Source organism: Piliocolobus tephrosceles, chromosome 11 (genome assembly GCF_002776525.5).
Source record: "Piliocolobus tephrosceles isolate RC106 chromosome 11, ASM277652v3, whole genome shotgun sequence".
NCBI classification, from domain to species: Eukaryota; Metazoa; Chordata; class Mammalia; order Primates; family Cercopithecidae; genus Piliocolobus; species Piliocolobus tephrosceles.
The window spans coordinates 60,706,747-60,729,511 of NC_045444.1; the positions used below are offsets into that span (position 1 = coordinate 60,706,747).

Below are 22,765 nucleotides of genomic sequence, written 5' to 3' on the forward strand. Positions count from 1 at the left end.
AGCTAGAGAACTGGTAAAACATCATCTCTGGGTATATTTGTTTCCACAGGAGTCTGATGTGTCAGTCAGACTGAGTGGGGAAGATCTGTCCTCAATGTGGGTGGGCACCACCCAGTTGGCTGGGGGCCCAGATAGAACACAAAAAGGCAGGGAAAGGCAAACTTGTGTCTCTCTTCTTGGAGCTGGGACACCCTCTTCCTCTTGCCCTTGGACATCAGAACTCCAGGCTCTCTGACTTTTGGACTCCAGGACTGAGACTGATGTTCCCTCTGGGTTCTTGGGCCTTCAGCCTTGGACTGAGAATTATCCCATGGGCTTTCCTGGTTCTGAAGCCTTCAGATTTGGACTGAGCCATGCTACTGGAATCCCAGCTTGCAGACAACCTGTTGTGGGACTTTTTAGCCTCATAGATATATTTATGATTTCTCATATATATTATTTCTTTTCATCTTATAAACTTTAATCCATAATATAGTTTACTCTACAACTAGAAACTGTGAGACACACACATATCTTATTGGCTTTGTGTTTCTGGAGAACCTTGACAAATACAGTTGGATTATGGTGATTTGGAGGCCATCAACTAAGCCTGGCCTGTAGCTGCACAGTTTCTAGTTCTTGCGTAAACTATATTGTGGATTAAAGTTTACAATATGAAAAAAAATCATTTTCTCTTCTACTTACTTCTTCAGAATTTTAGAAATGGTGATGTGTAATACATTTCTGGTTTCATTTATAGGACTTGAACCTTGAACATGATTGGAATAAGGGCTGGTAGCAGGGGGAAGGCAGGAATTTTAATTGGGAAGACAGAAAGATGGTTTTTTGCTGAGACTGAAATTCTTGAAAACACTGAGCAGAGTTACAGGATGGCCTAGATGGAGCCAGGGGTGGCTGGGAGAGCCAGTGAACAGACAAACTGACCCAGCCTGGAGTTGCTTTGGAATCTCAAAGTCTGGATTCAAATCTCAGTTCTTTAAGTTGAGCAAAGAACTTAACCTCCCTGAAATTCAATTTTCTCATTTGTAAAATAGGGACATTACACAATTTCCCTGAAATTTAGTTTTCTCATTTGTAAAACAGGGACATTCTAGGATTTTATGAAGGGTATGAGGATGAAGTAAACCCATACAAGCAAGACGATTTCCATAGTGCCTAGGCCCTACTGTTAGGACTTGTTTCCCTTCAGACCCTGATCAAGCCCAGGTGCCATATGAGACGGGCAAACCTTCTCTCACTTCTCAGGTCTAGAAATCTGCTTTAAAATATGGAATTTTTGTCAAGGGCAGTGGCTCACACCTATAATCCCAGCACTTTGGGAGGCCAAGGTGGGCGGATCACTTGAGCCCAGGTGTTTGAGACCAGCCTAGGCAACATGGCAAAACCCTGTCCCTGCAAAAAATACAAAAGTTAGTTGGGTGTGGTGATGTGCACCTGTAGAATCACCTGAGTCTGGCAAGTGGAGGCTGCAGTGAGATGAGATGGGGCCACTGCACTCTAGCCTGGGTGATAGGAGTAAGACCCTGTCTCAAAAAACAATCAAACAAACAAAAAAACCCATGGATTTTTAATGCAGTTTGCATTTTAGTTTATTTCATTTCTACTGCTTCGTCTCTCTCTGAATCAAATGCCTTATCTCTTTAGGACTGGTAGATGGAGTTTTCTTAGTAGGTACAAAACTGACTGTTAAGCAAAGGAAACACTACATTTAAAAAAGAACATCAGCAACTCCCTAGTGGTCTCGTGGTTAGACAAAATAAGTAAACACATAAATATAACAGCAATGACAATGCAACAGAAAACCTCAGTTATCCTGGGAAAAACTCTTCCAGACACTGGAAATGAACACTTTTTTTAGTGAGTAGTTTCATTTACTAAAGAGGGTTCGCTCTTCAGGGAGACAGCAGAACTAAAGGGAGAAGCAATGTGAAAACACTTCAAGGCTATAAACTTACATAAAGGTAAATCTTATCGATAATAAGTACAGAAGATTACACGTTTGATAAGTGTGAGTGTAGCAAGCAGACAAATCTTCCTTTCCTGCCCTTCTTTGCTCTGGTAGGTTCTGGGGCAGAACTAGGCTCAGCTCACTTTCTGCTCATCCTTGCTGATTTAATTCAATGAGTCGACCTGCAAACACAGCTAGAGTTCCAATGATGCAGACGAGCATGAAGACTCCGAGGAGAATGTGGTCCATCACCATTGCAACGTACTTCCACTCCTCCGCCGCCTGGGAGAGAGGAAAATGTTAGACAGAGTTTCCCTCAGGTGGTTTCTGGACTCACAACGTTTGTGCTTTGCATCATCTACGGGCCCTTTAATTTGTAGATCTCTAAGTCCTGCCGTCCCTTGGCTGACATTATCTTTATTTTTTGAATAGATTATTTACAAAGTGATAACTTACTAAGGTGGTCTAGAGGTGGTCACCAGGGTTCATCTCAGGTCAGTAGCTGCCTGTTGTACGCCACCTACTTGTCAAGTCAAACTCACCATCTGTGCTTATGCATTTGGCCATTTAAACCCAGAGGCGTGGATTTCAAGCCACAAAGCTTACATTGTTAGACTCCTGGTCTGACTTCATGGTCTCTGCGATGTACTTGATGCCCTCGATGGCACTTTTCACCTCGGGGTGTTTGATCAGGGGAGAGTGGAAGCCCATGGGTGGAGGCCCTGGCTTTCCAGAAATGTCGGAGATATCAATGTCTTCTGTAAAAATCTTTTTGTCTTGCTTTTCTCTAGACGGTCTTTTCATTGTGGAGAAAAACATGATATTTGGGATAGTGTCGATAAAAACCTAATATAGAAAAGAAATCCATGCATGAGAATTATTGTCCACGAGGAAAGCATAAAACTCTGTCTTTGAACTATCAATGTGATTTGGGGCAGGTCATTCCGTTTTTCTGGGCTTCAGTCTTCTTGCCCTTAAAACGAAAGAACTATACTAGATTTTTTCAAAGATCCCTCTGTATCCTGGGTCCTGTGAAATGGCTATGGTTAACAGTGATGATTCTGTAATGTGAGAAGTTCGCCACCGGAGGGAGCCCATGTGCAGTCATCGACCTGGGGCCACCAATGAGCTTAAAAGCTTCAGGATCCCCTACAGGTATGGAAACTGCCTTAGCAATGTGTCACCCACATCAAATGGTTAAAGAAGGGGCCCCTCCACTTCAAATGTATCCCACAAAACGGCTAGACTGTTTTCTTCTGTTTCCTGTTCCTGAAGAAACTGCAGTACAGGTATTGCCAGGAGCCATCTAACAGCCTTTACAGAAACAGGGACTCTTACTCTCCTCTTAAAAGAGTACATTGTGAGCAGTAGCTTCTTTTGTCAATTCCTGACAAATATTTTACATTCTGCACTAAACATCCTGGACTTTAAGCAATAGCTTCTTTTGTCAATTCCTGACAAATATTTTACATTCTGCACAAAAGATCCTGGACTTCAGTGTCTCTGTTAAGTTTTGTCAAAGAAAGACATATTTGAAATGTTAAATTTTTAAATTCAGTAACATAAATATTTGAGAGCAAGTCCTTCACTAAAAGTCACCTTTTGACCCTGTCTCATCAGGAACCTCCCCATCTCCAGCCCTCATTCAATTCTCAACAGATGATTTCACCAGCAAAAAATCAGCCAGTCTGTTCACAAATTGGAAAACATACAAAAGAAATCTCGAGAATTTCACGGCATTTCAATAAAAAGAGCCGTTTGTTGATCTTCTCTAATTAAAGAGATTCTTTAAACTTGAATTTGAAATGAGCTTTGTTAATTCTGTTTTTCTTTTCTCTCTGGGAAGGCTACAGGAGTTATTTATTCCTAAAAAGAGGCCAAAGAAAGTTCCTTCCAAAAATTCTAAAGCCCAGAAAGAACTCACTTTCGGCTGGGCGTGGTGGCTCACGCCTGTAATCCCAGCACTTTGGGAGGCCGAGGTGGGCAGATCACAAGGTCAGGAGATCAAGACCATCCTGGCCAGCACGGTGAAACCCCATCTCTACTAAAAATATACAAAAAATTAGCCAGGCCTGGTGGCGAACGCCTGTAGTCCCAGCTACTCGGGAGGCTGAGGCAGGAGAATGGCGTGAACCCGGGAGGCGGAGCTTGCAGTGAGCCGAGATGGCGCCACTGCACTCCAGCCTGGGTGACAGAGCGAGACTCTGTCTCAAAAAAAAAAAAAAAAAAAAAAGAACTCAGTTCCTAAATAGCCCCAAGTATTAGCTAAAGTATTAGCTAGAAACCCACTGGTTCCTTGAAGGGGAGGCCTGTAGATGTGCCCCCGCGTGGAGTCTGCAAGGGCCTCTCCACTCACCTTCCGCACCCAGTCGGGCATGACATGGGTGCTGGGTGAGCGGTGGTGTGTGTTGATGACGATGACAGTGATGATGATGGAGGCAATGACGAACACCATGGTGAACAGCATGTATTTTCCAATCAAGGGTACAGCACTGGACGTGGAGGGGATCAGCTCCACGATGACCAGAAGGAACACAGTCAAAGACAGTAAGACAGAGATGCTCAGAGTCATCTTCTCCCCTGGAAAGACAAGAAAAAAAGAAAAAAAAGAAAAAAAAAATCCCACAACCACCTATCTGGGTTGGGCTGCAGTGTTCCTCCCACCCCACCATTTCTATGTGGAAGTCCTGAGTCCTGGGACCTAAGAATGTGACTCTATTTGAAGACAGGGACTTTAAGGAGGTAATTAAATGAAAATGAGGTGATATGGGGTAGTGAGTAATCAAGTATGACCGGTGTCCTTATTAGGAGAGGAATTAGGACACAGATGCGTGGACGGAAGGCCATGGGACACAGGAAGAAGATGGCCATTACAAACCAAGGAGAGAGGCCTCACAAGAAACCAACTCTGCTGGCACCTTGATCTTGGAATTCTAGTCTCCAGAACTGTGAGAAATTACATTTCTGTTATCTAAGCCTCCCAGTCTGTGGTGTTTTGTGTGGCAGCCCAAGCAAACTCATTCACTGAAACCCAAGGGTAAGAGGAATGTGACCGACATGTTCTCAAAGTTATGCTGGGAAATCTCAAAGTAATTTTTCTGCAGAATTTCCTGTGTAACCTCCATACCTTAACTTTTCTGACAGCAGCCAGTGGCAAGCATTTCCATTAGAGGCTGCCAAGCAGAAAATGGAACAATATTTCATCTCATGCTCCAGATTTCTGATCCTTGGTGGAACCCAGGAAACTGAAAGGAGTTCTGGGTGGAAAAGCTGGACTTGGTGTGGCATTTCCCTTCTGCAGCAGGATGCATTAAACCTCATAAAAGTGAACCACCCCTGGCCTACTTATTACCCAGCAGATGAATGGGCAGCCTGGAAGTACACGTTTCTTTGTTATTAAGGGAGCAAGCTGTAAGACCAAAACCCAAGAAAAGGACAAAATCTGAAAGGCTAAGGAGTTCTCCTTGGCCTCCTGAGTGATCTTCTGATACAGTGGTTTCACACCACTCACTGTCTCATTTTCATGTAAGAGGAAGTTTGTCTTCTCACTTATTTCTTGTTTTGTTTGTTTTGTTTTGCATACTAATGGAGCAGGGATTTCCCCAGCCCCCACCTTTTTTCTGCAGACCCTTTGATCTCAGGAGGGTTTTGGCTGAGCAAACTTGGCAGCAGGAGGGTCAGGGGCCGAATGGCACTGAGGTATTTTTGTGAGGCTTGATCTCACAAATGAATATTTGTTGAACAAATATTCATTGAGTAAATGAAAAATCTTTTACTAGATGCAGCAGAGAAGCTCTGGGAGGGACTTTCTCTGGGCTGGCCTTGCTGTCGGTGCTGCTGGAAACCCTTGTGTTACCCTGCTTTCGATGATGAAGCTTTCCCCTACTGGCTGCTTCCAGATTCTAGAATATGTATAGAATATGTATGTATGTGTAGGATACAGCGTGGATGCAAACAAGAAATTGTCAATTCTACCCGGTGGGTAGGAAAACCTTTCCAAGTGAAAAAGAAGACAATTACAAATACAAAATATTTGTCCGCTTGTATAAAATTTCTTGATTAATAATAATTATAATAATAATAGCCAACATTTATGATCAAGCATAATCTTTGTCCTAAGTGCCTGCCTGCCTGCCTTCCTTCCTTCCTCCCTCTCTTTCTTTCCTTCCTCCCTCTCTTTCCTTCTTTCCTTCTTTCTTCCTTTCTTCCTTTCTTCCTTTCTTTCCTTCTTTCGAGATGGAGTCTCGCTCTGTCGCCCAGGCTGGAGTGCAGTGGCCGGATCTCAGCTCACTGCAAGCTCCGCCTCCCGGGTTTACGCCATTCTCCTGCCTCAGCCTCCCGAGTAGCTGGGACTACAGGCGTCCGCCACTTCGCCCGGCTAGATTTTTGTATTTTTTAGTAGAGACGGGGTTTCACTGTGTTAGCCAGGATGGTCTTGATCTCCTGACCTCGTGATCCACCCGTCTCAGCCTCCCAAAGTGCTGGGATTACAGGCTTGAGCCACCGCGCCCGGCCAGTGTTTTTATTTTTAAAAGTTTCATTTGAGGGCCTGGTGCAGTGGCTCATGCTTGTAATCCTAACACCTTGGGAGGCCAAGGCAAGGGGGGATCACTTGAGGTCAGGAGTTTGAGACTAGCCTGGGCAACAGAGCAAGACTCCATCTCTATTTATTTTTTTAATGTAAAAAGTTGCATTTGATTAGAAAGTTGAAAAAATTGTGTTTGTGATAATTTGTTTAAAAATGAGTGCAGGGCAGGCACAGTGGCTCACACCTGTAATCCCAGCACTTTGGGAGGCCGAGGTGGGCAGATCATTTGAGCCCAGGAGTTCAAGACTGGCCTCGGCAACATGGTACAATGCCGTTTCTACAAAAAATACAAAAATTAGCCAAGTGTGGTGGCACACACCTGTAGTCCCAGCAACTCAGGAGGCTGAGGTGAAAGGATCACTTGGGCTTAGGAGGTTGAGGCTGCAGTGAGCCGTGATCACGCCACTGTACTCCAGCCTGGGCAACAGAATGAGACCCAGTCTCAAAACAAAAACAAAAACAAAACCCCGAATGCAGTCACTGGAACATGCACTCTGTGGGGTGAGGCACTTTCTGTCTTATTCTCTACGGTCTATCTGCCACATAATATTTGTTCAACAAGTATTCATTGAGTAAATGAATAATCTTTTTTCCTAGTTGGCAGGTTGGATTTAAAGTTTGTGGGTGTTTTTTTAAGTCATTTTGACAAAAATTGCTACCTGTCATAAGCTTGAGGTCTGTCTGTAGTATCTTTCTTTTTTCCAAACTTGTCTGCCGTAAATTGTTTATGAATAGTGACTTGCTGGCAGGCAGATGGGTACCTTTTCCTCCTTTCTGGTAGATTGTTGTTGTTTGATAAAATTATGTCACAGATATGATTACTCAGTAGGAGGTGAGTAAGTTGTCTAGGCTGATATGTGAGAAAGAATAGCCACTTGGGAAGTAAGGTCTTGTGTGTGAAGATGCTGCCATCTGGAAATAGATTCTGCATATCTCTATATGCAGAATTTTCAAGTGGTGAGCAGTGGGTAAAGGAACAAGACCAGGATTAGTCAGTATATAGAAAGTGACTTCATCGTGGAAGTGGCATGAGAAGTGTCTGGGATCACATGCCTTACCCAGCACATTTCTGGGCACACAGTTGGTATTCAGCAAATAGGTATTGGTGGTTAATGTACTTTAACCAGCCTGAGCTACAACGTGCATCTTGAGGGTCATGTTCAACTCCCTGCCACTCTGGATGTCTGCCCCAGCTGTGAGCTCCATTCACAGTGACTGTCACCACTGCACACGCCCACTCAGCAAATGCACCCTCCTAATGATGATGGTTCTGCCTGTTTGTTAGCACATGATTATTTCTGGCTTTCCCCAAAATAGCAGCACGAGACCCATCAGCGTCAGCAGCAGCCGCCATGGCAACCGCACCCACCTGAGTCTGTGGGCAGGTAGAATACCAGGCCAGTTAAGAAGGAGAAGAGCAGGCAGGGGATGATGACATTGACAATGAAGTAGAGGGGCAGGCGCTGCATGACGAAGTGGTAGGTGATGTCCAGGTAGGGGGTGTTGGGGCAGCAGGAGTAGAACACCCAGTGCTTCCAGCCTCGGGACTCCTTGATCACCCACTCTCCGCTCTCCATGAAGTTGCTCAGGTCTGGCTGGTCGCTTTCCTGAGAAAGGAAATGAGGTTTCGAAATCCCAGGTGGGTCACCCTGATGAGGGGCAGCATTTTGTAATCAGCAGTGACAAGGCCACAGATTCCAGCTCTGTGGGTCACACACCCAGGAGGGACTCTGGGGCACTACTGCTTTGAGGTCTTAGATTCCTTTCCTATTTCATAAGGGGGTTTGGACTAGTAGCATTCTCCATTTTGGCTACACATTCAAGTCAACTGGGAGCTTTAAAACATACTGATGCCCTACCGCCACCCCAGGCCCATTACATCAAAATTCTTGAGACTGAGCCTGGGCGTAACAAATTAATTTAAGCTCCCATTTTGTTCTCCCTTGCCAAACAACTCGAACCATCAACCTGGATGATTCCTAAGTTCTAACTGGTACTGAGAGCCTATGATTTTCCAAGGAAAAGTTGGAGACCCGAATCACACTTTTCCTGAAACCACCCTTATCATATGTGGCCACCACCTACCGGGTTGATGGCCACGACAGAGCCGTCATAGGTCCAGGTACCCAGCTTCATGCTGCAGTTCTGTTCATCAAAGGGAAAGTGGGTGACGATGATCTCACAGTAGCTTTTAAAGATGGCTGGAGGTGTCCATGTGATGTGGCCAGTGTGGTCCAGGAGCACTTTGGTGAACTTGACAATAGCAAAGTCACCATCTGCACTACAATTGGGATAAAAGAGGAAAATGGCTCCAAGTGACAGATGAGCGTTCCATTTTGCTTGGGAATGTTAACAGGAGACAGCTGTTAATTATTCAGGTGCTAATTATAGAAGCTCTCTTTCGGGCAGTGTCACTTCTTATCTATTGCAATGTTTCCCAAATTTGATAATAAGAATCACTGAGGTGCTTGTTAAAAATACAGAGTCCTGCACACCCTCTAAGTAAACCCTGAATCTGAGTATCTGGGAAAGAATGTGGGAACCCACAGTTTTAAAGAAATAACAGGTAACGTGGGTCCACTGCATCCCAGATTATTTTTCCAGCCCTCAGGAGTATTCGTAATGTTAATCTTCATCTATTGCCTCCCTGATGTACTGTGTTGGGTAAAAAAAAAACAGGAATTTTACATAAAAGCACCTCCAGGGGCTTGTTACTGTGACAAGCAGGTTAGGGAAGGGGCCTCCTACTACTTTTGTTGTTTTGTTGTTGTTGTTGTTGTTGAGACAGAATCTCGCTTTGTTGCCCAGGCTGGAGTGCAATGGTGCAATCTTGGCTCACAGCAACCTCCACGTCTCAGGTTCAAGCAATTCTCCTGCCTCAGCCTCCCAGGTAGCTGAGATTATAGGCGCCCGCCACCACACCTGGCTAATTTTTTGTATTTTTAATAGAGACTGGGTTTCACCATGTTGACCAGGCTGGCCCTGAATTCCTGACCTCAAGTGATCAGACTGCCTTGGCCTCTGAAAGTACTAGGATTACAGGAGTGAACCACTGTGCCTGACTGGCCTACTGCTTTTTAAAGAATGATTTAGAACTCTCTGGAGTGGAGTCACAAACTCAGATACCTCCAGGGCCAGACAGGTGAGGAATGAGTGCAGGGTGACACTGCTGAACAGACTGCCCCTCTCTCCTGTCAGGAAGGTGCCAGCTTGCAGTGTTCCCTGATGTGCCCATGTGGGAATGAAGGCCCAATCTTGCCAGATTTGGATTCTTCCTCAGAAGCTGGAAACCTAGATTTTTTTTGTTTTTTTTTTTTGAGACAGAGTCTCACTCTGTCACCCAGGCTGGAGTGCAGTGGCGTGATCTCGGCTCACTGCAAGCTCCGCCTCCCGGGTTCCCGCCATTTTCCTGCCTCAGCCCCCCAGAGTTTAAGGTTGCAATGAGCTATGATCACACCACAACACTCCAGCCTGAACAACTGAGGAGAGACCTTGTCTCAAAAAAAATTCTGAAAGTTTCAATGTTGGATTTTTCTAGAGAGGCTAAAAAACAGATTTTAATGTGATATTTCTTGGTTTTCAAATGTCGGCAATGACTTATTATTTTTAAAAATACAGACACCATGGGAGGTTCTAAGAAAACAAATAAGCCACTTCTGCTGGCCTTATTCAGTGGACAACTTACTCTTTCCGTAAACAACAATCTGTGTTCAAGGGATTTAGCAGAGGGCAGGGTGTTAGAATAGGTGTTGAATGGGCGGGATGGGGTCTGTCTCTGGGATTTCAGGGACATCATGGGATATGTTGGTCCCTCATGTCATAAATCAAGAGGTTTTCTTCCCATTGGTTTTTCCTCGGGACTGAAGTGGGCTCTTTACCTGGAAAACTGTGTGGCATTGGACCCACCCAAAGCAGCCCCAAAGGGTAGAGTCATAGGATTGTCTTAGTCTCTCCCAATAAGCAAGTAAAAGAGAGTTCTCTCCTCACCAGGGTGTTCCTGAGTGAGTTTGGCAAAAGAACCAAAGGATTTTACTTGTTCTTCTCAGATTCCTACTGAAAGAGAAACTGAAAGATATTTTCTCAGCCCATTTGTCCAAAAAGGTTACACAAATGATCAAATAATTTGGCTCAAACTTGAACCCCAAGTATAATTGGACAACATGTGGCAGAAAATCGAAGCTTGAAAGGGCCTGCCTTAAAGGGTATCATTTTCATCCACTAGCCCTGTCACCTTCCCTGAGTCTGCTAGGACACACAGCTTGTGGACCCCCAACACATGTTGTATAATGTCAGACCATAAATCCTCCGGGCCGGTGTCGCATGCTCCTGCCGGGGAAGGATGCTTTTTGAAAATGAGCATTTCCTGACAAATGAAGGGCGTATGCTAATGAACGTGTCATTAGACTAGAACGTCTTGAATAATATTATAATTTCACAACATGCAGTCTGTCGTGGGGCCCAGTGGACGGGCAGTGAAGGCATCCCAGGCCAACAGCAGCAGTGGGTGTCAGGAAGGCGTTCAGGATGTGATGAGTAACAACCCCAGTAGGCTCAGAAATAGTTGGTGGGGAGGACACTGGATTCCAAGGAACTCAGCGATAGGGCATTTGGGTGCCTTGGAAAGTTGCCACATGTGCTTCAGGGACTCTCAGGGATCAAATGTCCCCCACGCTCAGCCTGGATTCAATTTGGCTGCAGTAATCCTTTCTCTTTAAGTCGTGAGACAACGTATGGCATCCCTTGGCCCATCAACTTGGCTCTTGGTTTAGAGTGATTTATTTTTTTAATTTTCTAGAGACGTTGTCTTGCTATGTTGCCCAGGCTGATCTCAAACTCCTGGCCTCAAGTAATCCTCCCACCTTGGCCTCCCAAAGTACTGAGTTTATAGGTGTGAGCCACCATCCTGGGTGATTTAATATTAGCAGTGGTGAGAAGCATTCCGAGCACGTAGCCCTTCCATTAGGGCACTTTACTCCACCTGCCCAGGAGCGCCCTCCACCGCCCATGCAGTTTGCTCACTTGTTATAGAGAACCAGGTCTGGGCGCCAGATCTTTTCTGAAGGAATGTGAATTTTTTTCACACCGCCATAGTCATCTGGATTCCATTTTAGGTTGTAATCCACCCATTGCTAGAAACAAAGACATACAACTAATTAAAAAGTCAAAAACAGGAGATTATTAGATTTATTTTTAAAATCTAAGATTATCAAGAGCCCTGATGTGCATGGGAATTCAGTATTGACAGAAATTGTGCTTCCATAAGAAAAGCTGGATTCAGAATTCAGCTTTCACTTCAGTAAATAAGAACAGCAAACAGCACTGATGACATGCTCACACTGTTTCAACTACCTTACCTATATTAACTCACTTAGTCCTCACAACAATCCCATGAGGGGAGGGTGATTACTGACCTCATTCTACAGATGAGAAAACAAAGGAACCCCCCAAGTCACACAGCTGGGAGGTGGCAGATCTACCATGTCACCCTGTCCACCCCCAGGAAAGGAGAAAGATCCTAGTGTGAACATTTTCCTCAAGCAGGCAGCATCATTTTTAAAAAGTACCATATATTTTTCTACATTATAAAAAGTAATGGCTGGGCATGGTGGCTCATGCCTGTAATCCCAGCACTTTGGGAGGCTGAGGCGGGTGGATCACCTGAGGTCAGGAGTTCGAGACCAGCCTGGCCAACATGGTGAAACCTCATCTCTACTAAAAATACAAAAATTGGCCAGACGTGGTGGTGGACACCTGTAATCCCATCTACTTGGGAGGCTGAGGCAGGAGAATTGCTTGAACCTGGGAGGCAGAGGTTGCGATGAGCCGAGATCGTGCCATTGCACTCCGCCCTGGGCGACAGAGTGACACTCTGTCTCAAAAGAAAAGTAATACAGGTTGAGGATCCCAAATCTGCAATCTGAAATGCTCCAAAATCCAAAACTTTTTGAGCACCAACATGACACTCAAGGAAATGTTCATTGCAGAATTTTGAATTTCAGATTTTCAGATTTGGGATGTTTAACTGGTGAGTATATGCAAATATTTCAAAATTAAAAAAAAAAAATTCCAAAATCTGAAACACTTCTGGTCCCAAGCATTTTGGGAAAGGGGTACTCCACCTCTATGTGCCCATTGTAGCAAAGCTGGAAAGCACAATGCTATGGGTTCAGTTGTATCCCCCTAAAATTCATGCTGAAGCCCTAACTCCCAGTATTTCAGAATGTGACCTAATTTGGAGATAGGTTCTTTACAGAGGTAATTATGTTAAAATGAAGTCATTAAAATAGACTCTCATTCAATATGACTGGTGTCTTCATAGAAAGGGGGAATTTAAAGATATAGATATATGTATTTAAATATACATATATATCATACGTATATGTATCACATACACAAGAAGAATGCCATCTGAACATGAAGACAGTCGTCTACAAGCTGAGGAGAGAGGCCTAGGACAGATTCTTCCTCACAGCCCTCAGAAGGCACCAACCCTGCCAATACCTAGACTCTGGACTTCTATCTTCCAGAACTATGAGATCATAAATTTCTGTTGTTTAAGCCACCCAGTTATGGCAGCCCTAGCAAACTAATACACACAGAAAAAGCCCTAAAGTTTAAAAAGAAAAAAAAAAAAAAAAAAGCAAAACCGAAACCAAACAGGATCCATGCTTTTACCATCTCAAAATATCTACTTTCAACATTTTGATATATATCCCTGTTATCCAGATTGATTTCCTCTGGGCCCAGGTTTAATTTCAAGTGAATAAAAGTGACATATATGTGATTATCTATCTAAGTTACCTGTTTCAGACGCACATTGGTTGTCACGATCTGATTTACTTCATCCTGGAAAAAAAAATAAGGCATTTTTTGGGGGGAGAGAGGGGACCCAGGGGAGGAAACCCAGGGGTGAGAGGTCCGGGTGTGTGGGCAACCCCCAGTGCTCTTGTCTCACCACATTGATGAGCTGTATCAGCTGCAGGCCCACGGTGACCTCCACGACCTGGTGGTGGTCTTCCACTGGCCGCACCACGCTGCTGTAGTCTTTAAACAGCTTTGCCACCAAACGGGTCTCATGTTCGGAGCCCAGGACGAGGCCAGCTGAGACAGCAGATGACACCCACACTGTCAGATTCTGCTCCCCACCCTCCAAACACATGAACATGAGGAACTGAGGCATGAGGTCATGCCTCAGTTCCTTCTAATGGAAGGCACACAGCCCTCCTTGTTGAAAGGCTCCCAAATGCAGCTGTTATTGCCTTAAGTTGTTTTCCAATTACAGTTGCTGGTGCAGTCCCTTACCCGGTGACAGTGGGGTATGCCAGATAATCACAACACTTGTACTTTGGACAGGTGACAATCCTTAATACAGCCTGGCTGAATCAAGTTTGCCAGGTACACACACACATACACACACAGGCACAGGCGCACACACACACATGAAAAAAAGCCCACAAAAAAGCCAATCTCAGTGTTTCAGAGCAGTGTAATGAAATCTTGGAGTGGCTGCGTCAGATCTCATGATGCCATGAACAGCCAAAATTGATGCTGGTTCAAACCCTCTAGAGTGGCCATAATTAACAAGTGGAAAATAATAAGGGTTGGGAAGGTTGCAGAGAAACTGGAACCTCATATGTTGCTGGTGGGAATGTAAAATGGCAGTTCCTCAACAAGTTAAACACAGTTACCATACGATCCAGCAATTCCACTCCTGGGTCCACACCCAAAAGAAGAGCAGCATTATTTACCATAGCCAAAGGGTGAAAACAACTCAAGTGTCCATCAACAGGTAAATGGATGGACAAATTATGGTATACTTATGAACTATTATTCAGACATGAAAAAGGAATAAAGGAATGATGTACTGACATGCTACAACATGGATGGAGCTTGGAAGCATTTTGCTAAGTGAAAGAAGCCAGACATAATGGGGCAAATATTGTATGATTTCATCTACATGAAGAATCCAGAATAGGTAAATCCATACAGAGAGAAAGCAGAGCAGGAGTTACCAGGGACTGAGGGGAGAGAAGGTTGGGGTGAGACTCCTTAATGTGCATGATGTTTCCCTTTGGGGTGATGAAAACGTTCTGAAAATAGATAGTGGTGATGGTCATATAACATATGAATGTACTTAATGCCACTGAATTGTATACTTTAAAGTAGTTAACTAACACAGTGAAACCCCGTCTCTACTAAAAAATACAAAAAACTAGCCGGGCGAGGTGGCGGGCGCCTGTAGTCCCAGCTACTCGGGAGGCTGAGGCAGGAGAATGGCGTAAACCCGGGAGGCGGAGCTTGCAGTGAGCTGAGATCCGGCCACTGCACTCCAGCCTGGGCGACAGAGCGAGACTCCGTCTCAAAAAAAAAAAAATAAAATAAAGTAAAGTAGTTAAAATGGTAAATTTTATGAAATGGGTATTTTACCACGATTTTTAAAAATACCACTGCTGGCAGGTACACGTCCTAGTTAAGTTGTTAAAGTAGAGTGAAAACTGTGCTTTGTTGACCTGGGTCTGGGGCTCCTAGTTGGAACATGAGCGATTCTAAGGAATCTTTACTACATTTCCTTCAGGATAGAGAGCAATATCATCTAATACTCTCAGAACCCACGGCCCCCTTTTCTATCTACAGCTCTTTTCAATCTTCATCAGCCTCAGATGAAGCAGGCGGGCAGACATCCTCACCTGAAATTCAGGGAGGTTGGACCACTTGTCCAAGGTCATGTGACCAGTAAGGGCAAAGCTCGGATTAGAATCCTGTCATTCTGCGCTGAGCTCCTGCACTAACTCTTGATACTAACAGTGTGTTGTGAGCTGTCCTGGAAACTCACAACTGCAAGTGCCACTATTCCTAGGAGAAAATGTGTTCCAAATCCCAAGTGTCTTATGAAGGATCTTTGTAACTCAAGCCTTCCGTGCGTTGGGGACTGCGTGTTCAGAGCTGGGAGAGGAAGTAGACACATGATCCATTTGCCTTCATTCACGTAACCAGATCTCCCCTTTCCGCAAGTTATTGCTGAGGCTGCAGTGCAGTAGCACAATCACAGCTCACTGCCGCCTCGACCTCCCAGGCTCAAGCAATCCTCTCACCTCAACCTCCCCCAACCAAGCAGCTGGGACCCCATCTCTATAAAAAATACAAAAATTACCTGGGCGTGCACCACCACACCCAGCTAATTTTTGTATTTTTTGTAGAGACGGGGTTTTGCCACGTTGTTCAGGCTGGTCTCAAACTCCTGAACTCAAGCCGTCCACCCACCTTGTCCTCCCAAAGTGCTGGGATTACAGGCAAGAGCCACCTCACGTGGCTGGTTTCACAGATTTTCTGAACCCAAAATGTTCCGACGGCACTCAGTGCCCAACCATGCAGAGATTTCACATGACATTTCCCCAAAACCACCTGCATCTGAGGACTCTTGAAGGGAATATGTTGTTTGAAGATCCAGTTTTTGCAACCACCCCATTGAGCCCCTGGGACTTGATAATCCTTCTGTCCTCCATGCATTTTCTATCCTGGGCCTCATCCCTCCCACGGTGGGGTTGCAGACTGGAATGGATTACTGAGCGCCTTGGCCACTGAATTTGAAGCTGTTGCTTTGGCCTTGCCTTGGGCTGCTTATTTTTAAATGACTGTTCACTCCAGTTTGACAGGAAGAACATATTAGAAAGCAGAGGACAGAGCAGATGGTCAGCATTATGTAGCAGGAGGACTACACAGAGCAACCCTATGGCCCACTAAGAGGAGGGGAGGATGACAGAAGCAGGCATAATCAGCATTTCAGCGACAGTCACCTCCTCCTCTCCCACTCTAGCCAATAACAAGGTGCCTGTTCCTTCCATAAGGAATTTGTAAGGAAGGAGGGCTTCATTTCTTAGATCGGTTCACTGGTATTCTTTTCTTTTTTCCTCCCCAAAGCAGGGTAGAGTGATAGAAAACTCACAGGACTCAAAGTCAGAACTCTATGATTCCCTTCCCAACTCCAATATGGCCCGGAGAGTTGGATTAGTTCTTCACGGATTCAGTGAATCACAGTAAATACTTTTGTAAAAAGGTAGGGCATAAATAAACAAATATGCAGATAAAATATTAAATAATGTCAAATCTCCTTTTTTAGCAAGAATATATTTGTAATCTTTATTCAGATGATGGTAACATTAATTTATTCATGAACTATTTATTGAGCATTTACTGTAAGCAAAGCATTGTTCTGGGAGCTTTGAGATATTCAAAAGTGAATCCTTTTTCCTACCCTCATGGAGATTGACATTTGTCATTTACGTAAATAACTGTGAACAAGTTGGAAAGTGATATGCCATAAGAAAGATGGCAATGAAGTGCTTGGGATTCCAGAGACAAAGAGAAGAAAAAGTTGAAGTGAAAAGTGCTGTATAAATAGAACAGAGATCATGCTGTGTTAAGCTAACACAGTGAAAGAGTCCCTGATATAAACGACAATTTTGTCCACAAAGGACTGACTCTAAGAAGGGAAACTCAACCACAATTTCAAAGTGCTCCTTTTGTACCACACTGGTTCCATTTGTATTTGTCTGTAGGAAATAGCTCCCCGGGCTGGTCAAAACAAAGTCTGAACTGTTACTAGTCCTTATTAGATCATTATTATCTTAGATCATTATTATCTTAACCTGATCCTGTATCTCTTGCTACCTTTGGCTAGTTCAGGCTGTGTTTTCTGACTGAATGTAATAAACCGAGTCTCCAACTGACCACATTCCAAAATGTATAAATTAAGTGACCTTGGGCAGGTCAGCTTTAGCTTCCTTGTAATAAAAAATTGAAGATGTTGGACTGCCTGATCTAGCTCTAAATTTCTATAAAACACCCATGGAAATCAATGCCAGCAAACTCGAGATTTGCCCTAAATACATATCACAACTTCTTTAATAGCTAATCATGCATTTTTGGTTAGCAATAACCAAAATCCTAAGAGCTCTCTTAAGGATTTTTACATTAAAGCATATCATTTAAGAATTTTTCAGTGAGTGTCGTTTTGCACACACACACACACCAAGTCAGCTTTGATTGGACAGAGTCCAAATCCCACAGGATATAATTTATCTGAGTTTAGGCTCTTTCACTCAACTCTGCTATTGAAAAAAATTAATAATAAAGCTTTTTGCCTCTTGCCCAGAAGGCTTGTGTTTTTCAGAGCAATATTGGAAATGAAAAATCACAGGATGTCAGCCACCTTGTTTCTCAGTTGGGATGATATCACCAGTAAACTTTTATGTGAAGCAATCAGCAAACATCTCCTGTTTCCCTCTAGCGGAAGTCTGGGATTCAGGACGGTGTTTCAGCTGCTGTGTTAGGACACATTCCAGAGTAGAATGCAGGTCAAATGCTGTGCAAGGTTTTATAGTTTCAATTCAAACCCAAACCTATATATAGTAACATCCTTTAAAAAAAAAAAAAAAGTAGATAGGAATGCATTCATATGGAATTTCTTTTTTACTTCACAAATTCAAAAAAATTACAAAATACTTCTGTCTCTGTGGAGAGAGTTTAGTTATGATTATTAACTGGTTTCTATCTCCAGCACATGTAGCTGTCAATCAGTCCTCTTTATTATTAGAATTCTCCTGGGGCAGTAAAAGGACTTGTTAATTCCATTGTTTGTGATTATAAGGCACTGTTCTAAGTCTCTGTGGTTGTTTAAATATGAACCCCAGGACACTACCATGGTCCACAAGTGGTCCAGGTCCTACAAGTGGTGCAGAGTGTTCAGAGGGATGAGTTGGCTGCCAGGCATGATGGAGGGAGAGACGTGTGTGTGTACCTTGAAGTCTTTGATCAGGCAGTTTCTATTTTAATTAGATAACGCAAACTAAAAATCTTTATCCAAAAACTCAATCAAGTTAACATCAGGAAGAAATTGACAGAGCAGCCTCTGGTTGGGGAGGATCTGCCGTTTTGTGGTCTCATCAAAGAAGCAAGACTTTGATTTGGGGGCCTCCAGGACTTTAGCCTCAAAGGAGAGCCCTCCCCCATCCCCTGACCCCAGCACTTACCTGAGCAAAGGCTAAAGAGCAGGAGGAGAGGCCAGGGCTCCATGGGCCACCGGAGCTGGTGTGGACTAGGGCAGAGTGGTGGCCTGTACTTCTCACTGGCACTCTGACTGGGTGCTTGGCTGCTGGAGGGTTTGGAAAGCAAACCGGCTCACTAGAGCTATTGTTTTACACCACCTGTTTGCGGGAGCGACAGCTGGGCTGCCCTCAGCCCTGGAGCCCAGGGAGTTACTGGCACTGTACACCACTACAAATGTGCCTCACTTTACACAATTGCTTACCCTTGACAAGCTGAGTATGAACTGCGTTATATTTTAAATGCACCAGGAGTCAGATCTTAATGAAAAAAAAAAATGTATAGAAAGGAAGGAATTATTTTGAATGGTGAGCAAACCGCTTCCCTTTTGTGTAAACCAGAACCTCATCTCTGTGGGTTGATTTGATTAGGGACATTTGGTCTGAGTAGATAGTCAGCTGTTTGTCCTAAACCACAAAAATCCACATTCTGCAAACATGGCTTCAGTTTCATTTCCTCTGCTTCAGTGTTAGGCTGAGGGTGCCGGGGGCTTTTGTGACTGCCTGGATTTCAGAAGAGTGTAGCTGGTGTTGAGTCTGCTGCTGGAGAGCCCCCATGTTGATTGGGTTTGGTTTTTAACAAAGACAGCTTCTTCCATAAAACTGACTTTACTGGCTCCCAGAGTGGCTGTTCCAACCCCTGCCTCTGTATCAGGCAATACTTATCCCACACGAACCATTAGCTGGAGCAAATTGCCCACGTCCAGTGCACTGTGATTCAAGTGAAGAGTAATTATCGGGAAAAAATGTCCCACTGCATCAGCAGTTGTTCCGGGTCCCTGCCTCCTTCCATCCATTCCTCTGCCCACTCTCTCACTCAGGGAAGCAAAGAGCAGAGTGGTTCAGCTTTTCAATTCTCTTGCTTGAAAAACATCCTAAAAACCAGCAGATAGTAATTTCTCAGTCTGAGAAGTATTGTTACCCAAGCTGCGCTTCTTTGCAGGGCGTGAGGTGGGTTCACAGAGGGAGACAGCTATTTAAAAGTATCCTGCCTGTCCTTCCAGGCCCCCTTCCCACATGGAACTAGGTGAGAAAGGATCTCTCACCTCAAGCCCACGACAGCATCCTGACAGATCCTCTCATTCCAGTGGATCCAAACAAATCATTAGAGAAGGGGCTCGGAGGGTAGACGAGAGAGCTGCAAGCTCATACTATTTATATTTTTTGTTTAAACTGTGGGAGATTAGTTAACTGTTTGCCAAAACAAATTTAGTTCTCTCCCTTCCATGGAATAGCCCTGTGGGAGAAATACAACCCCCACCCTCCGACCAGCCCCTTCCATCTAAATGGAGCCATGAGACTGACCTCTGGCCAGTGGCATGAGTGGAAAAATGTTCTCAGACTCACTCTTAGCCCTGCCCTTCTAGCTTTCTGACCAGCTAGAATGGACATGGTCCCCAGGGCAACGTTAGAAACCATGTTCTGAAGGTGTGTGTTGCTTTTGATATTCTGAATCCTTGAACGACTGCATGGAGGGGAACCTCCTACCCACCTGGTCACCACCCAGCACTATTTCAGTGAAAACAAAACAAGTATTGTGTTGACCCATCAAAATCCTTGGGTTTATTTGTACAGCAGCTAGTGTTCCATAATTAATAAAACGTTTAGCCCTTTGCACTAGTATCCTGAGGTTAAAAATAAATCCTAAAATATGTAGCACTGCAGCAGAAGGCAAGAAAATTGATATTCGAGGCTGAAAAGATGAAGACCCATGTTATATAGTACCAAATAATTTCATAAACGGTTGTCCTCAATTACTTGGTGAACAACGTGTCTACTGAGCCTGTAGCTCCCAGAGAAGAGGTTGGTAAACTCAAAGTTAGTGCACGATAGCTCTTTCTGGCTTTGTTTAGCAAGTCAGTACAAGGAAGAGCTGAGCTGAGGCAAAAATGTGCTGGTTCAAGAGCAGAAATGAAAAGAAATAGAATGAGTCCAGAAATGTGGAGTCTTCTGTTTTGAGCTTCAAAGAGTAAGTGAAAACATGGAATAAAGGCTTTGAGCAAACAAAGCCATTTAAGACTTCTCTTTAAACAGGCAGCTTCATCACAACAGCAAAGATCACTTTAAGGATGCTTTCTTCATAGCCAAGCTTATTTTTTTCAGATGGCTTCATGATGGCTGCTATTAAGTTGAAGGAGAGAGGTATAGTGGTTAGGACGCAAAGAAATACATCAGATTGGAAAGGTGTGTCCAGGAAGGAAGCCCATGTGTGTATATAGGCACGTGGGAATGTTGGAAACAAATATTGCAGAAGCTTACTCAGTATTTGAAGGAATTATATTGCCAAAGAGTTTACTAACCCAGGCTACAAAAGTTTTGGTTGTTCGAGGTTTATAGCAGTCCTTGAGTTCCCAAACACACACAGCCCGAAAGCAGGCTCCAAGATCTGCACAGTCTTCCAAAAAAGGTGCTCTCTCCATCCTCTCCTTCAAATGTGGCAGTGAGGGAAAGTGGGCAAGGAAGAACCTCCCAAGGGCATAGCCAGGAACCTCAGACAGCAACGGACACGGGAGTCCCACCCGCAGAGCAGAACTGGGTCGAACTGAGAAATCTGTTGAGAACTTTTCTGTGCCCACCCAGGTGCCGCTGGCTTTCTGCTTACTGCCAATGCCTGCAACCCTGTAACTGAGGGATTTTTTTTTCTTTTTTTTTTTTTGGCAATGGGAACACATGAAACAAGCCTGAGATGCAGACGTGTTACTGCCTACAGAAACAGGCCTCAACCAATGTTGGAGTATAAATATCCCCTCTCCCTCACCCCTTGGACTGGGTCACCCCCAAGCGTGCCCTACGACGTCTCTCTGTGGGAGTGAGTCCCTGTTGCCCATGACAGAAATGCCTCAATAACCCTCCCTGTATTAGCTTCCTCTCCTTCTCCATCTCTTCTCTCCAATCTGCCACCTCTCAAGTCAACTCCCTACAGGGCCCGGGGGACCTCAACTCAAGACAGAATTTCTCCCACTGCCTGGCATGGGGTCTTCACAGTGATATCATTGGAGGCTTCCCCCGTCATTGCCACCATCTTACCAAATTTCTTCTAAAGGTGAACAGTTGAAACCGTAGACTAAAAAAAATGACTAAAACTGCTATTAATATTATCCTCAGGAGGAACCTATTTTTTATTTAAAAGTTTATTATTCAAGTAATTTGAATTTATTATAGAGAAATTAGAGAACAGATGAATGAAAAGACCTGCTCTCCTTCTACCCAGAATATTTCTTTTAATGTTTTAGTTTGTGTCTGTTCAGACCCATTTTCCACGCATTCCATTCATTCATTCACCAAAAAGTTTTTCACTGGGTTTTGCTATGTGCCAAGCAGTGTTCTAGGCATTTGGAATACATCAGTAAACCCAGCAGACAAAGATTCCTGGTGCTCAGGAAAAACGCATTCTAATTGGAGGAGATGGAAAATTAAAAAATATATATATAATATACAAATAAGATATATATCCTTTAAACAATTTTATATATCATGTTATATAATATGTGGTTATATATTATATATCACATATGTTTACATATATTATGTTTACATATATTATGTAATATATGTTTATATATTTATGTATATATGTTTATATATTATGTAATAATATGTATGCATATCTAATATATAAATTATAAAAAATGTATATATCTTTTTATTTATATATAAATATATATCTTTATATAACTTTTTCTTATATGTTATATAAATAACATATATGTAATTTATATAAGTAAATTGTTATAACTAGTAAGTAAATTGTTTAATGTGTCATCGGGTAAAAAAATGCTATAGGAAAAAGAAAAAGCAGAGCAGGATAAAAGGGGACCAGGACAGCTGGAAGGGGATTGCAATTTTAAACACAGCAGGTAGGGTGGGCTTCACTGAGGAGGTGGCATTTGAAGGAAATGCAGACAGGTATCTGTGGCAGGAGCATTGCAGGCAGAGTGAGCGGCAACACAGTCCCTGAGGGGAATGGGACTGGTGTGCTTGGGCACAGCCAGGAAGCTGGCAGGCTGGAGCAGGGCGAGAGTGGGGAAACTGCTAGGAGATGAGGTCAGGGAGCATCCCAGGGAAGGGGGACGCAACATGCATCCTCGACTTTCGTTCTCTGTGAGATGAGGAGCCTCTGCAGCGTTT

General features: G+C 43.8%; 1 protein-coding gene across 3 annotated transcripts; it reads right to left on the bottom strand.

The window, feature by feature from the left end:
- Positions 1-1,571: 1,571 nt before the first annotated feature.
- Positions 1,572-18,682, bottom strand: CHRNA1 (cholinergic receptor nicotinic alpha 1 subunit). Of its 3 annotated transcripts, XM_023185999.3 has the most exons (9): positions 18,566-18,682; positions 13,492-13,637; positions 13,338-13,382; positions 11,556-11,665; positions 8,622-8,817; positions 7,906-8,143; positions 4,305-4,528; positions 2,555-2,794; positions 1,572-2,230 (listed from the first exon to the last, which is right to left on the bottom strand). In XM_023185999.3, exons 1-9 carry the CDS (start codon positions 18,606-18,608, stop codon positions 2,099-2,101), a joined length of 1,374 nt encoding a protein of 457 aa, XP_023041767.1. In that variant the 5' UTR covers positions 18,609-18,682; the 3' UTR covers positions 1,572-2,098. The 3 variants fall into 3 exon arrangements, with proteins under 3 accessions (XP_023041767.1, XP_023041768.1, XP_023041770.1); XM_023186000.2 differs by lacking the exon at positions 2,555-2,794; XM_023186002.2 differs by lacking the exon at positions 11,556-11,665 and having other exon boundaries at positions 8,622-8,681; positions 18,566-18,620.
- Between the last annotated feature and the right edge of the window lie 4,083 nt (positions 18,683-22,765).

Bases quoted from the DNA above. Each gene is read 5' to 3' on its own strand.
- CHRNA1 (XM_023185999.3), bottom strand. From the start codon at position 18,608: ATGGAGCCCTGGCCTCTCCTCCTGCTCTTTAGCCTTTGCTCAG. The intron at 8,818-11,555 runs GTGAGCAAACTG...TCCCAATTGTAG, and splicing joins GACCTGGTTCTCTATAACAA to TGCAGATGGTGACTTTGCTA. The intron at 2,231-2,554 runs GTAAGCTTTGTG...CCTCTCTCCCAG, and splicing joins CAGACCAGGAGTCTAACAAT to GCGGCGGAGGAGTGGAAGTA.